We start from the raw sequence: 17,148 nt of genomic DNA, 5'->3' as shown, positions 1-17,148 counted from the left end.
TTAAGCTCTCTTTTGTGTGAAACTAACACATGTTATGCACAAAAAATAAAATTGTTTCTAAGTGAGATAGAAAATGAGCTGATTAAATGCTAGCTAGAAATCTACCAATATAACCATTTTTATCCTAATAAATCATACAATGTACCGTGTTTTATAGAAAGAGAAATATATAATGTTACTCCCACAAAAAACTGTAAATTTTGTAATCCAAATGTCCTTGACAAAGTCATGTGTTAAAATTCTGTCTAGTCAAAATACAATTTTTTTTTGAATTTTTATGGGAAATAAATGAGAAGAGATATGAGACAGAGGTGTATAAAAGATGATTGAAAGTCATACCTGTTTGTGGTGAGATATAAAATAAATGACTATATATAAATACACATGGATACATAAAATATTGATTTTAAATATTGTAAAATGCTCTTTCATTTCTCATTTGTATTCATAAAAATCCAAGAAATTTGAATTTCATCACATACTGAAAAGTCAAGATGGGAAAATTTAAAACAGAGAAAATAATATATTTCCCACTTCATCTGTGTTTAGATAATTTAGGGTCACCTGTGGAAGCACTGATTAAATTCTTTCAGATATTATTTACTTAGTAGAAATTTCCTTCTAGAAATGATAAGGTATTTTTTAAATTTTGTTTTTTGTAACAATTTCCTTATGCTAGATATATCTGCTTTATTAGTTCTAAACACCATTGTTTTAGGTAAATTTTAAAATGTAATGTAATCTAATTATTTTCATGTCAAAGCTAATCAGAATCTGTATTTGAGATTCCATATAGATTCTGGCTAATTTTAACCTTATTAAATGCAGTTTAACATTAGTATAATTTCTTGGTAAAATCAGATACCTTTCCTAATTCTTGGTATGCACAAAATATGCATTCTGTAATATACTTGTTATGATTCACAATAGCATTAAATAAGTTATTTGACTTTCCCAACTCATAAAGTGCATAATGTTTAATTGAAAAAGAGCAGATAATGTATTGTTTATTCTGAGCAATACAGTGGTCATTGTCTCTGTAACCATTTATTTCAGAGTTTTTCTGTTGCAGTAGTCGTATTTCAGCCTTTGATTTGTATATTTTTTAAATTCTACATTTTTTAAAAAATGTGTCGAGTCTTAACTATGGAAAGATGGTTATGATACTGGTTGCAGTCCTGCTTATGTATATAATGGAAATGTTCATGTTTATCAACTATGGCGCAGAGTTGTATATTCCCACTTCAGAATTCCGTATGTATTTAGTTTAGATCGAAAATTCAGTCTATGTTTTCAAAGTTTATTCCTTCAGTGCTAAATTTTAATCCTCTATTACTTTCTGTTTCTTAGGAATTATGCCGTCAGCGTATGGCGGTGAAAACATCAGATTGTTCAGAACCTCTACATGCTTCTCGTATTAATAGCATATCTTCACAGTTTAGTGATGGACTTATTCCAAGTCCTTCTACTCGAAGCAGCACTTCATCCTGGTGCGAAGAACCAGTCCAGTCTAATATGGATATCTCGACTGGTCACATAATATTGGTAAGGCATTGAAGCAGCATTTTAACCTTTTTTTAAAATTTATTTGAACTATAGAAAGCACAGCACTATATAAAGTACAGTAAATCTAGATTTTTAAAGCAACATCATCAGCTCATTAAAAATACTACTTTGGCGTATTTATTCTGGTTTTGCTTCTTGTTATAGAGTTGGTGTTTAATGCAATATTAATGTAATTTCTATCGTGGTTGTGTGATCTATAAACTGTAATAAAATCTAGTTCTTATTATAGTATCTAAAACTTAATAAATGAATTTTAACTTTAAGGTTTAAACTCCTGCAGTGTTTACTATTATTGCTTCCATCATTTTAACTTTCACATTTCCTTATTGACAAGTTTTTGTTTTTATTTTATTAAATTTGTTCATAATAAAACCAGGCAGCTGCAGCCTGTGGTACATCTTTAAATAGGGATCTGCCCTTTCTTATGGAATAATGATGTCTAGTTCCAATCATGGATATATGTAGGGATAAGTGACTATTTTTAAAAATCTTCTGTATATATTTTGAAGCAGGGTTGGAAAAAGAATTCATTTGAAAAATATATGTATAATAAAATATTGCAATGAATCATTTCAGGTAGTCCCTCAGAAAAGTTAATGTTCTTAGGGAATAAACTCAATGGATGAAATATGATATGTACAAAGTAATATTTTGAAATATAAAAGGGTTCCAGGTTTAAGTCACATCGATAGCCCAAATGTACCTATTTATGTAATTGGATAAATACTATAATATTATGCCCAAAGTTCTCTAGAATTATGAAGGAATCATGCCAATGGAAACTCTGATAAAGAATCCAAAGAAACTCAGATCCTCTTGCATTACAAGAAATTAGTTATCTCTTTTTCATAAGCAACTGCTCTATTTATCAAAACCTACTTTGGTCTTTTTTTTTTTTAATTATGAATTTGATTTAAAAGAAGCCAAACCAGGTTTCATCTTTTCTTATTAAATAACTTATTAAATAACCCAATTTTTGTTTAAGGTGTATGCAGTATTCAAAACAGGCAAGGACACTTCAGATGTGGTATGGATACCCTTTTTGTATTTGTTGGCTGTTCTTTGCAAAAACTATGCCTTTTCCTGGGCTAAGAGCCAAGGTGGCGCAGTGGTTAAATGCAGCACTGCAGGCTACTGCTAGATCAGCAGGTCAGCGGTTCAAATCTCACCGGCTCAGGGTTGACTCAGCCTTCCATCCTTCCGAGGTGGGTAAAATGAGGACCCAGATTGTTGGGGGCAATATGCTGACTCTCTGTAAACCGCTTAGAGAGACCTGAAAGGCCTATGAAGCGGTATATAAGTCTACTGCTATTGCTATTGCTATTGCTTAACCTGATTGCTGAGGTGGTGGAAAAGTTTCTTGAATTTAATACTATTTTTTTTTTACAATTTCAACATATCTTCCTCAAACAAGGGGTTTTAAGATGTCAGTTGTTTATGACTGTTATATCAACCATGGTCATGGTTGAGATCCATTGAGGACTTGATACATGGATGCTGCATTTGTCTTTTGTCTCAGGGAAGAAGCAACTGATTTGAAATTGGGAGATACTGAAATTTGCTCCTGATTATGGACAGACAACTCTCTGATTGCTATGAAATTCTGCAGTGTAAGTCTCTCTCTGCAGTCCATTCCAAATGCAACATATACAGTTGGTTTTCAGAGGTCTCTTGGGGAGTTTTCTGAGAATCTGGAAGGGACAGCTCAACTAAGTCTCTTGTTTAATAGAATGAAAGATTGGGTTGGTCTGAATTGGACATTTTACAAATTCAATCTTCAACCTACACAGTAGTGTTTTGAATTGTAGACAATAAATATTTTGCTGCTGTTTTTGCGTCAATTTAAGGGAACACTGTCAAAAACTTTTTCACAAACTTGTAATGGCCAACTCGTCGCAAGGCAACTCACTGCTGGACAATTTAACAATTCTATTTAATTATTTAAAATAAATAAAAGTTATTTTAATTTTTGCCCTTCACATTTCACTCTGTCCCTCCTTTTGCATCCTTTCTTTAATGATTCTATTCCACCATTTCTTTGATATTAGTGTAACTCTTGTCCTGCAGCAAGTTGTCCTGTGGCAAGATGGCCGTGTCAAGTTGACTGTGGTGGATTGGCTGTGGCAAGTTGGCCATGGCGAATTGTCATAGATAAACAGGAGGAAAGGAAGAGAGAACAGTTCTGTCTGGTACATCTGCTTTGTGGAATGACTCAGAGATATTTTTTCAATGTTCTGTAATTTTTAATATTTATTTATTTTGATTTTTATCCCATCATTGTTATTTTATAAATAACTCAAAGAAGCAAACATACTTTTTCCTCCTCCTATTTTCCCCCAATCCTCTGAGGTGGGTTGGGCTGAGAGAGAGAGAATGGAGAGCTTACCTGCTCACAATCTTTGGTAGAATCCCTGAATCTTTACAATGTTGATGTATGATTATACAACTAAAGTGGAAATGGAAATTTTACATATTTTTACATTTTTCTGATGAATTTAATATTCAGATGGTATCAGTTTGGTTCAGTGAACCTTGTTTTTTAGCTTATCAGATAAATGTATTTTGCATTAAGTTGTGAGGATTCAGAATAGATAATTACCATAAATGGTAACATTTTGGGAATTCTAACTGGAAAGGTGTTTGTTTGTGTGTGAAAGAGATTGCGGGGGAGAGATAATAAAATAAATATTCAGGAAAAAATGGTATCCTCTTTTTATATCTTTGAAAATAAGCAAAATACCTGTTCTTATTACCCTGTATCCCTGAAAATAAGACTCCCCAGATAATAAGCCCAATCAGGCTTTTGAGCTCTTCCCAAAAATATTGCAACACAGTAGCAGCCATGAAGTGACCATGCTCGTCACATCCTGCATCTCAAAAAATAATAAGATCTCCCCAAAAATAAGGCCAAGCGCTTATTTCGGGGGTCAAAAGAAAATAAGACTCTATCTTATTTTTGGAGAAATACGGTAGAAACAGCAATGGCAATGTTTAAGGACATCATTTTTTTTTTTTTTTGAAACACCAGAAAAAAAATGTCGAGAGGGAATTTAAGTAGTGCTACAGATAGTACTCTTTTAATGATCATTCATTCAATGGCCATTGCAAGTTATGAAACTGCTAAATGAATTTTAATTGCATCCAGTTCTCAAAGTTGCAACATTGCAATGCCCCTATACTCGATCAAAATGTGGGGCAGCTGTCCCATATTTAAATCATAGAATGTGTTTCAGCTTCTCCCACCTGCCTATCTCCTCCAGGCATTGGACAAGGGCTAATAGTCACCACCTTGGCCCAGGGAGCCTTTGCCAGCTCCATTTTCCTGCCCCCTTCCTGGCTGCGTTTGGCGAGCTCCCTTCAACAGATGGAGTTACAGTCCAGTGTGTATTGCAGGGCTGTGCCTTCATCCAGCATCTGGATTTCAGACAAGCAACAACAGGTAGAATGTGGTGAAGGTCATCTGGAGAGTGAGGGGACTGCGGGGATAGGCAACAATGGTGTGTAGAGTAGCCAAAAGAGCACAGACCTGGGAAATTTGTGAGTAGGGGGACTTGAAGCTGAGTCTTGGCTGCTAAAGGGGCCCAGCTGGGAAAGAGGCAATAAGATAGAGCCAGCAGTTGGTGAAGGAGAGGAAAAGCATGAGGTCCTAATAATGGTGTGAACTTCACCCAACAAGAACAACTGGGACTACTAAAATTATATTGCCAAGCAATGCAGTCAAATAATATTTTATCTAACTACTTTCTTACTTATACAGATCCACAGATAAACAATATGACACTATTGGTTCTTTGCTAACAATGGACCAAAAATAATATGATGGATGCTAAATACACAGCTTCAAAACCCAGCCTTAAATATAGCCCAAATCCAGATCTTTAAAGACTTTCCCTCTATCATTTCAAAATGATTTTTTTAGAATAGAAGGATTATGTTCTTTCACTTGTTCTGCCATTACTCTAGTAGCCAGGTTTTGCATCATTTGTAAACTATGGATCAGTGTAGTCATTTAGATTGCTGAATGATGGAGATAACTGAGACCAAATTCATCTTTTCTAGATGAATAGAATACCATTGGCAAGCTAAGTGATAAAATCTGCTAGTTACATCTTAATGCAACTTCTGTTAGTTACATAGTTCATTATTTTGAAGATACATATCCTCAATCAAAAAAGGTTATATATTACTTCATCCAGAACTACAAAATTCCTTTAAATTTCAAATTTCAGCCTAACCTAAAGAAACTTTCCAAAGATTCAAAGGTTCCACATACTTTCTTACAGTAAAATAACAAAGCTGTGTGGTTAAATTGGATATTTTCAGAATACTAGTGATGTTATCTCATTTCTTATAAGCTCATTGATGTTGATTCTGAAATATGAAGAGGACAGGTGATAAGCTAGAGTTACATAAACCTAGTTGGTTAAAGAATACCTTGAATATACAGTAGAGATAATATAAACAGATTTCCTATAACTTAACAATTAGTATTGGATATTCACATTTTTACTACAATAAAAACTGTGGACTACTAAACTATTTTGTATGATTGCATTGATTGCCTTATCCAATCAGGCAGCTTATTTGGTTTCGTTAAATATGTAAAGTCTAATCATTACAGTTTGAGTTATTTGTAAATTATGTTTACCCATAAACTTTGTCCAATATACGCTACCTTTTTTTGGAGTCTTATTTGGAAATTTTCTAAACCTGGAAAGTTTTAATGGAAAGCAAATTAATACAATGCTTGCTCATGGGCATAGCTACCACTGTATCCTGACATGAATGGGCAAACCTAACTTCTTTGTCTTTTTCTAAGCAGTTAAAATGTGTGCAAATATAGTAAGTTTTCCATGAAATTTTGAGTTGTTCAGTCTGGATGTTTGCTTGTTTATCCAATCTAATTGCACTTACAGTCTATTATGGCTTATTGACATGGCTTTGTATGATGTGTGGACTGGACCACTGAATGTGTTATACAAATAAAAACTGTAGGAAACGTTGTATATTAGAAAGATACTGAAAAGCAGAATACAATCCAGAATTCTATGTTGGAAAGACAGTAATAAAGAAAAACAAACAAAATGTTTTCAGTACACAGGCTACTGAAAAGTTATTTGCTTTGCTATGCATCAGACTGCAAAGTTGTTCTTCAAACTGAAAATAAATGTAGTAATCTGTGCATACATACTGGGTATTTTTATTTTTCCCTCAGTTTAACATTCCATCCATATGATGGATTAATGATCAATGAAAACTCCAACTATAAACTCAATTATTTTTATGTTTGTATTGTACAAATAAATGAAAAAGAGAACTAAACTTAATTTCTTAGATAAGATATATTAGGTTTCTAATTATATGATCTATGGTTATATTATTATATATAAATAATCTGTTCTAGTACTTGCTACCATTAAATTTTGGGATGACTTTGTTAATAATGTACACACAAATAATTTGTTTCAGCAACATTTGCTACAGTTTGGATGTTAGAGCAGTCATTAGTGCTCTGGTTGGGGAATATTATTGTTAGATACTAGCTTCAGTTACAGTGGTTTCCACCAAGGTCCTCTCTTCTGGTGGGAACAGAGGTTTAATCTCATTGGTCGAAGGGTCTGACAGCTCCCTATAAAAGGGCTGCTGTCAGACTCAACCTTTGCTGGATTGTACATACTTGTTCTGATTTAATAAAGAATTGTTGTTACCGTTAGCCTGCGTGTGCCTATCCATTACCCGATCTAATACTGGCGATGAGGGTGAGATTGGAAGGCAGCTAGGCGAACCGAAAAGAGTGTAGCAATCCAGCAAGTAAATCCAGCCCGAAGCTCAGTGTGGCTTCGAGCAGCCATTTTTCAGCGGCAAGCTCAAAATGCCCTCAGAACACAAAATGGCCATGCATGCCCCACTGACTGACCCAGTCAGCGAGCACTGGGACTCGTATATGCTAAGGTTGGACTGCTTCCTCGAAGCCAATGACCTCATGGGCCTTTGTGGAGGCCACAAGAAGAACATGTTCCTCGGTTACTGTGGACCGGAAATGTTCAAAACTGCCAAAGGCCTGTCAGAACCAATGCTGCTACAATCGGTCGCTTGGTCCATGCTCCAACAGACGCTGAGGACTCACTACGCTCCCAAGCCGTCTAAGCACGTCCGCCAGCACGAATTTAATATTGGCAACCAGAGGGAAGGCGAATCAATCAACAAGTATGTTGCAGCGCTACGAAAGGCCGCAGTGTACTGCGAGTTCCAAGACCTAGACAAACTTATTTTTGACCGCATAATATTTACAGAAGAGGTTACTTGCCAAGTCTAACCTCAGTCTACAAATTGGCTTGGACGAAGCCAGGGCATCAGCATCTGCCATCTAGTCCACAGAGACCCTGCAGCGTCAAAACACTCTGCAAGACATGTGGAAGAATGCAAGTGTACATTGCGAGGCTGCTGAGGCCAAGAGCTCTAAAGGCGAAGATGACAGCTGCTGCATGCACAGTAGCGGTGCCAAGCCGGCACGCAAATTCGAACCACAATTCCTGCCTTGCGCTAGCTGCAGAGGACACCATGCCCAATCGGCTTGCAATTTCCATGACGATATCTGCCAGCGCTGCGAGCGAAAGGGGCACATTGCCAAAGTATGCAGAAGTGAGCACCCTACGACGACCTGGCAGCCAAGAAGCTGAGCTAACCACCAGCAGAAGCCCAACCAAGGGGCCAAGTCCACACTGAGATGGAGATTGACACAGAGTCATCACTGACCATCATGCTATGGTCCAGGCTCAAGCAGTGTATCCCTAGCATAAAGAAGCAGCATCTACGCGCCCCTGACATCTGCCTTTGCAATTACCAGGGGAACCAAGTCCCCATCATGGGCCAGGGCACCTTCCAGGTGCAATTCAAGAAATACAGTGGCCAGCTCCCAGTGATGGTGGTCAGCGGCGACCTGCAGAGCCTCCTGGGGCTTGACTGGTTCGAAACCCTGGGCCTAGAAGTGACCGGTATCAACGTCTTGAAAGAATAGAGCACTGAAGCAATTTTTAAGGAGTTCGAGGACGTCTTCCGCACTGGTCTGGGTAAGTATGTGGGGACTCCAATCTCTTTTAATTTGGATCCCAACATAGCCCCCATATGGCTAAAGCCCAGGAGAGTACCTTTCGCTCTCTGCCCCAAAATAGATCTGGAAATTGAGAAGCTCGTAGGCCAGGGAATCCTAGAGCCGGTTGATCACGCACGCTGGGAGACTCCTATAGTGACACCTGTCAAATCTGACGGGTCTGTCCGCATCTGCGCAGACTACAAATGCACAATCAATAAAGCGTTACAACAAAGTGCTTACCCTGTACCCATTGTACAGCATTTATTACATTCTTTAGGCCCCGGCAGAGTATTCGCTAAATTGGATATGCTGCGGGCATACCAACAATTGCCTGTAGATGGCGCTACGGTAAAGGCCCAAACCATTTTGACGCATTCAAATGTCACCGCCTGCAATTTGGAGTTAGTATCGCCCCTGGACTGTTCGAAAGTGTCATGGAACAGCTTTTGCAGGGGATTCCAGGAATCATCCCCTATTTTGACAACATCTTGGTATCGGCTGCAAATGAGATGCAACTTTTCAAACGTTTAAGAACTGTTTTGACCAGAATTCGGGACAAAGGCCTCTGTCTCAAAAAAGAAAATTGCCAAATTAACATGCCAAGGGTTGAATTCTTAGAGTACCTAATCGACAGCTCTGGGATTCACCTGACCACAAAAAAATTCAAGCATTCCAGGACGCCCCTACCCCTCACAATCAAACCGAGCTGCAGGCATTCCTCGGGCTCCTTAATTTTTACAGCGTCTTTCTTAAATAGAAAGCCACCGTTGCTGAGCCCTTACATCATCTCCTGGCAAACAACGCGAAGTGGTCCTGGGGCAGAGCCGAGACTGCTGCATTTGCCGCGGTGAAAAGACTTATGTCCGCGGACACGTTTCTGATGCAGTACAGCCAGATTGCCACTGCTGCTGACCTGCGATGCTTCTCCATTTGGCTTTGGAGCCATCCTCAGCCACCGCATGCCCAACGGAATCGAGGCTCCCATAGCCTTTTACTCTAGGACCTTGTCCGCTGCTGAGTGGAACTACAGCCAGCTGGACCGTGAGGCTTTGCAGTGGCTGGAGTAAAAAGGTTCCATGAATACCTATACGGCCATGATTTTGAACAAACCGTTACTAGGCTTGCTGGCTGGGGACCAACCTACTCCTGTGTCATTATCACTGCGGATGACCAGATGGACCATCTTTCTAGCTGCCTACTCCTACCGTCTCATCCACCGACCTAGCTCCACTTTGGAGCATGCTGACATTTTGAGTCGCTGCCCGCTGCCAGAACTTCTTGCAGACCCTACCCCCGAGATGCCAGTCCTACTTATTGACTGTTTAGAGACTGGTCCTGTCTCATCTAGTGACGTTGCCCGCCACTCTGCAAAAGACTCCACCATCAAACAAATTTTGTACTGGGTGTGGAGGGGGTGGCCCAAGGGGCCTGTTGGGTCTGAATTCAAAATGTACCATTGTAAGTGTGACAAATTGTCATTAATTGCTGTTTTCTCTTGGGGGGGGGGGACCGGGTCGTTGTTCCACTCAAACTGTGCATTGCAGTATTAGAGGCTTTACACATAGGGCATCCTGGAATTGTCAGGATGAAGTCTTTGGCCAGGAGTTACGTGTGGTGGCCTATCATGGACAGGGAGATCAAAGAATGGGTGTCTACCTGCACACCGTAAGGAGTCCAGATCAGCTCCCCCAGAGGCATCCGCTAAGGAGTGGGAGCAACCTTAAGCACCGTGGTCTAGGGTGCACATTAATTTTGCTGGCCCAGTTCATGGCCAGACATTCTTCGTAATTGTCGATGCCTACTCAAAATGGCTAGAGGTAGTCCTGATGTCCTCTACTACGGCAGAAGCAGTCATCAAAGTACTACGGAGACTTTTCTCCACACACAGCCTGCCCAATATCCTGGTCTCTGACAATGGGCTCCAATTTACGGCCATGCAATTTGAGATCTTCTTAGCAGCACAGGGAATCAAACATGCCCTAGTCATGCCATTCCATCCGGCCTCCAATGGTCAGGCGGAGAAAATTGTGAACTCTGCAAAAGAGGCCCTATCTAGGATGGGCCCGGGAGATTGGCAAACATGGGTTGACCATTATCTACTAACCCAACATATCACGCCCAGTGCCACTACAGGGTGAAGCCCCTCCAAGCTTCTCATGGATCGCCAGCTAAGGTCCCACTTAGACTGGCTACACCCAAACTATTCTGCGGCATCGCTCCCTGACTCCACAAGCAAGATTCAGAACTTTAGCATAGGGGATTCAGGATACGCCCACAACTACACTGGGGGAACCCTGTGGATTCCTGCCACATGATAGGCACCACCGGGCCTCGCTCTTATCTCGTAGAGCTCGAGGACAGTCAGAATTGGAGAAGGCACATTGACCAACTCCGTGGCCGCCTCTCCAACTCCACTCTTAGGCAGCCAGAGGTAACTCCTGCACAAGTTAGCCAAAGCCCTACCCAAAAGGAGCAACAAGTCACTCCTTCCATAGGCAGCTTAAGCCCGAGGGTACCGGGGAACTTATCTGGTTGTGTTGCAGGCCCGCAGCGAGCTCCCAGCGAACCGGTTCTAGAAGCTCTAGAAGCTCCAGCCGCAGCCTGCGAAAGATCCCAGGAGCTTCCACCAAGCAGAGCTGCGGAGCAAACAGGTCCATCCGACCTGTCCGAAGAACACCCTCTGATTGAACTGCGCAGATCAGGCAGAGCTACCAAAACGCCCGCCTACCTGCGTGACTACATAACTTTAGGATTACTCCATCTTAAGAGGGGAGGGATGTTAGATACTAGCTTCAGTTGCAGTGGTTTCCACCAAGGTCCTCTGTTCCCATTGGAACAGAGGTTTAATCTCATTGGTCGAAGGGTCTGACAGCTCCCTATAAAAGGGCTGCTGTCAGACTCAACCTTCGCTGGATTGTACATGTTCTGATTTAATAAAGAGTTGTTGTTACCGTTAGCCTGTGTGTGCCTATACATTACCCGATCTAACAATTATTATATCTGTAAAGGAGAATATTTGTAACTCAAGGTTGAAATGAAGGGTCTTTAGTGCTCTTTGAGTTGGTTATTTCCTTGCAGACATTTCATTACCAAAACTCGGCAGCTGCAGCATTGCAAACACAAAAAAGCAACCAAGCTCAGAGAGCATCTGTGAAATAAACAAAATGTTAAAAAGCTGTGGTATTTATGTAGTTACTTACCAAGCACATCTAAATCGTACTAAAGTAACTAAACAAGTAAAGGTTTTTGAAGATAATGAAAAGTGGATCACTTGATCTGAGTATAGCACAAGTGTGAGTTGAAATATCTATTTATCTGCAACTTAAAAATGATGTTAATCTAACTCCAATCTTTGCCTAAACCCAGTTTAGATAGATATTCTACATGTGTATGTAGAGTATGATTGTCTCTCTACATTGCATATGAGAATTGTTTAAATGAAAGTTCTTCATCTTCTGTCTTGTTTTAATGAAATTTCATAGCCATAGATGACCACTGAACTCTATTCAGTACATTTATTTTGACATTTTTATTTTAGTAATAACAAAGCAAACAATAAATATATCTGCCTTTGTTCCAGATTATTATTTTTTCTTAAGTGTTTGTGAGGATGGGGATTTCTAATTGTGAAAATAAAAAAGATACAAAGAAAGAAGAATATTACCTTTGGCTGAAACATTGTTTAAGATAAAGTAATTACAGGGATAACATTTCATTGCTTTATTTGGAATATTTTAAGGGTTAAAATGTGGGACACTTATCAAAGTCAAGTCTTTGGTGGATTTTATTCACCAGCGATGTTTATTTATTTTTAAATCAGTTTATAACTTGCTTTGGAACTCAATTATAAACACATGGCATATTTATCGGCTTTTAAAAAATATTTTTTACCTTCTCTTTCTCGTTCCGCTGAGAGAAAGGTCTTACATGACACTTTTCTTTTGAACTGCTAACAATGGTTTCAGCAAGATGTAATTTTCAGGTGTTTTACAAGAGCACAGAAAAAGTAAAATAAAGCCCTGTGTATCCAGCTATTTCATTTGGATTTTACTGAGTATCTCCAGCAGCTGGGAACTGTAAGAAAGGAGATTAACAAATGTTTGTTTGAAACATACTGATCCCTGTGCATGATTGGATTGTAATAATCCTTTTATATGTTGTAAAATTTCATTACCAAACTTTGTAAAAATCTGCACCAATAGCCATTGCATCACAAGTATATTAATTAAAGTAAATTGAATGCATGTTTCCACATATGTAAATATTTCATTGTGCCACTTTCTGGGAGATGTTTTAAATTTCTCTCAATATAGAGCTGCTGGTTCTGCTTTTATAGCAAAAGTCTAAATAAAAAATGTGCATTCTAAATATTCTGATCTGGTAGATTTTGTTATTGATGGTTTTTTGTTTGTTTTGACAGCAGGAAAAAACATAGCCATTTACTATCTCATGAAATACTGTACTTTAAAAAGTAAGGGGAGGAAGTAGTGAGAACATTTGATTCTATTTTATGGGTGCTGTGTTTGAAGTTGTTTGATTAAACTGTTCCTTTGCATTGTGATTTCTGTGATTCACAAACGCTCGTTGTGTATTTGTCTAGAACTGTGATCAGAACAATTTACATAATTATTTGGCCTAGTCCTCATATTTACTACACAACTAGATGAAGCTCTCACTGAATTCCTTCATATTGTTTCCATCTGCTACATCATCATATTTGTCCTTAGTCTGGTAATCATTTTGCTTTATCAGACTTCTTTAACATTGTTTCTTATTTTCCTTAATATTATCTTCAAAATTCCTTAGAGCAGTTCATGAGACACCTTATGCTTGCAAGTTTCTGGCCTTCCATCTTATGGTTCTAAGGGCTTCATTTTAAAAGTGTCATTATTATGAGAAAAAATGCAATCCTCAGAAAGCCATAAGTTATGCTTTTTTTCTGTTGATGAAGAGTATGCTGTACATACTTAAAAGCATCATCAAGCATTTACTAAAGAAGTTTGTAGCAATTGTTCTCTTTTCTAAGCCATGTTGTGAGATCAGAGCTATGGCTGACTCTGAAATTGCTGCAGTCCCCTCATTCTCTAAACTCCTTACCATGTCTCCAAATTTGTCAGGTGATGCCCTTGTCTTTTAACCAAATTCACTCTCCATGCCTCTACTACACTATGATCAGTAGTGAGGAAACCACTTATTCAGATTTAAAAAACGCACACACATTGTTCCCAACTCAACAACTTTGAGATCCTTTCTATAGTAGGTTTCTCCAAACTTTTTTATTGCCAGTCATTAATAGAATCCCCAATTTGTTCTTTTAAGTTGTTATGAATTTCCTTTTAAGAACAGGAGTTAATCTTCAAAGAGACAATTCAGGACAGATTCCCTTTGAGTTCTTTGCTTTTTAAAACCCTATTATGCTTTGGTATAATCAAAATCAATATTTCCTCTTAGTTGCAAGGTCACCAGATTTGTGCTTGGATACTTCATGCCCAATTGACTTCCAGAGGCCATTTTTCTCTTATTTCATTTGATTCTGTGCTGTCATGCTGTTCTAGGATAAATTGTTGTTCCTTTCATTAACAAGATTTGGCAGTTCCAGTCAATGGACCTAGACTTCTAAAACCGCTCAAAATGTTAATGTACATTGTTCTTCTACTCCGTGTCCTCTTGAGTTGCAATATGATATGTAATCATGTTATGGACTGATCTTGGTATGTATGCATGTATGTATACATACATGCATGTATGTATGTATTTGAAATCACTGATTCTAATGTATATATCCATGCCAAAGGATCTCACCACATAATTTCAATTTTCCTGCTATTATAAGAACCTTCCAAGTTGATCATAAATCTTTCCTAACAGCTTATCCAGTTCATGATAGATATTTACTATTTACTTGCTGCCCATCTTGCCATGGGGCTACTGTGGGAAGCTTATAACAATAAAATTGGGAGTGGGGGGGGGGTTTGATTAAAAAATGTAAACTTAACAACAGCAAAACAATAAATTACCACTAAATCATGGTGGGTTTCTACTGGTTAAGACTGGTTTGGCCGAACCAGTAATGGTTTGTCGGCCTGGGTTGCTGGAACCGGTGGCAACCCAGGCATGCCATGCCCTCAAACTGGTTCTCCGGGTTGCACTATAAGTGCCACCATCTTGTCTTTTTGTTTCTGCGCATGCACAGAACAATTTTTATTATACTGTGCATGCCCGTGTGGCGTGCCCATGAGCGAACCAGCAGTAGTGACTGCCGGAACCCACCCCTGCACTAAATATAACACTGATATACCTCTAAACCTCTATGATTTCTGCAACTTTCTTCTTTTCTAGAGCTTGCGTACAAGATTTCCTTCCTAGAAAGAACCAAAGTCTGTGTCATTCTTCACCATATATCAGCTCCCATTTCAGATATTTGCTAACACACATGGTGTCTTTCTTTTGTTTCTTCAGGACATAAAATAGTTCTTGTTTTGCTTTGCATCAGGAAACCCCTCCATTGGAGGCTGATTTCAGATGGTTTCACTGTTTCCTTCCTGAAGATTATATTACAGATTAAATATTAGTGTGTCGATTACTTCTTCTTGAACCTTGCAGTCTAAATCCATTCCCCTTCTGAAAAAAGATAATTGATATTTGACTAATTGCATTCTCATCACACCTTGATGACTTTTTCAAGCTACCTTCTGGTCTATCTCACCAATGAGAAGCTTCTATTTCTATAATTATCAATGAAGTGTTTTATGAAATGCCTTGCATTTCTTTCCTCTGATCCCTAATATTTCACACTTGGAGTTTTATGCTGCCTTTTTTCTAATTTATTCACAGTCCTCTTTGAACCCAAGGCTACAATCCCAGTTCAGGTCCTCTTACAGAAGATAACCATAATATCAGTTCATTAACCATGACATCTATTCTGGAGAATGGTGTGGCTTATAAAAATACTCTCCCTTCTTTATTTTCATAGGGACAGAGAGATAGAGTTTGACCCAAATATTGTATTCTATCTCAAATTAATAATGCTTTCCATTTGAGTCAAGTCGTTATATTGGTAACCATTTTTTCCCAACTCTGCAATAGATAGTTGTTTTATTTTAGTCCATGACTAGAGGTAATGTTGAAAACATTAGAACTTGTTGATTATCTTACAGTAATTGTCTGAATTCACACAGCCTATCTTGCTGGATGGATCCCAGATAAACTACTATTCCTTTGGATTTTCTATGCAACTATAGGAACTGAAGAATGTATGGTAGTTTTTAATTAATGGTGGTTTGTTACTAATGTATCATTGTAAATTGTTTGAAGTCTTTAGAAATGAAATCCCCCCCCCCAAAAAAAAAATACATAAGTAATCCTCAATTTACAATCACAGAACCAGACTTTTCATTGTTAAGCAAGGCAGTTGTTTAGTGAAACATGCACTATTTCATTACTTTTTTTCATGGTGGTTAAGCAAATAACTACGGTTGTTTAGTGAACCATATGGTGGTTAAACAAATAGAACATCCTCCATTGATTTTGTGCTTGAGAAATTTGCAAATGGCAATCACATGATCGCAGGATCTGCAGCCTTAGTAAATAAATACAGGTTTGCCAAGTGCTCAAATTTTGATCAGAATTATGCAGATACTTTGATGGTTATAAGGACTACTCATAACTCACTTTTTCAAGGCTGTTATAACTTTGAATGGTCACTAAACAAATGCTTTGTAAACAAACAAGCAAACAGAAGCTTTACCTACTGATGTAGTACACATAAACACAGAATGGTGAAGCAATTCATTAATATCTAGAAAACTGAATGAGGTTAAATACATACATGTATAGACCACACATGTAGATGCATAGAACTCCTCAAAAAAATGCAAGTACAATTAAATAAATAGTTCTTAGTTTGCATTGTTCAAATACTGATTCCATAAAATCAATAGGTATCCAAGATATAATTGATTGTTATTATGAATTTCTCTATAAAAGCTCCTGATAGAGTGATCAGCACATACTATGGTAAGAATATATTAGGTGGCCAAGTATAGTTTGTGGCATAAATATTGTCAGATGCAGTGCACCGAAAAATGTGGTTTAGTCATTTTTCTCGGCAGCGAAGTAAAAACTGGCAGCCAGTGCCTCTGGTGCTTTTAGAGAACAGATAATTAAAACAATGTGCTATCATGTATAACGTTTTCCTTGATTACCTCCTTGGAAACAGATTTTAATGCATTCTGTAAAAAAAGGCAAAATATCTCACAGGGAAGGCAGAAATTGTGAGGAAAGGGAGTGTCTTCTTTGTATGAATGCATACATTAAATGCTGAATGGCTACTGACACTTTATGCAAAAGTGCTAATTTGCCCCTGGTGGATTGGTTTATCTGGAAGATGCTCTAGATAAGTTAATGACTCTATTTTAATTCTCTTGTTTAAAAAAGAAGCTTCTATATACAGAGATGCATCAAAACAGATAAACTTTGTCATCCCCCCC

At 38.2% G+C, this 17,148-nt stretch overlaps 1 protein-coding gene across 1 annotated transcript in view; it reads left to right on the top strand.

Moving 5' to 3' along the window:
• The window catches only part of PTPRN2 (protein tyrosine phosphatase receptor type N2), a 530,861-nt gene that overhangs the window by 436,742 nt on the left and 76,971 nt on the right, over positions 1 to 17,148 (top strand). The window contains exon 12 of the mRNA XM_032234973.1: positions 1,351 to 1,545. Coding sequence (XP_032090864.1) covers positions 1,351 to 1,545 — 195 coding nt within the window. The remainder of the gene's footprint in view (positions 1 to 1,350; positions 1,546 to 17,148) is intronic.

This window comes from Thamnophis elegans, chromosome Z (assembly GCF_009769535.1).
Source record: "Thamnophis elegans isolate rThaEle1 chromosome Z, rThaEle1.pri, whole genome shotgun sequence".
Taxonomy (NCBI): Eukaryota; Metazoa; Chordata; class Lepidosauria; order Squamata; family Colubridae; genus Thamnophis; species Thamnophis elegans.
This window is presented reverse-complemented; position numbering and strand designations above follow the sequence as displayed.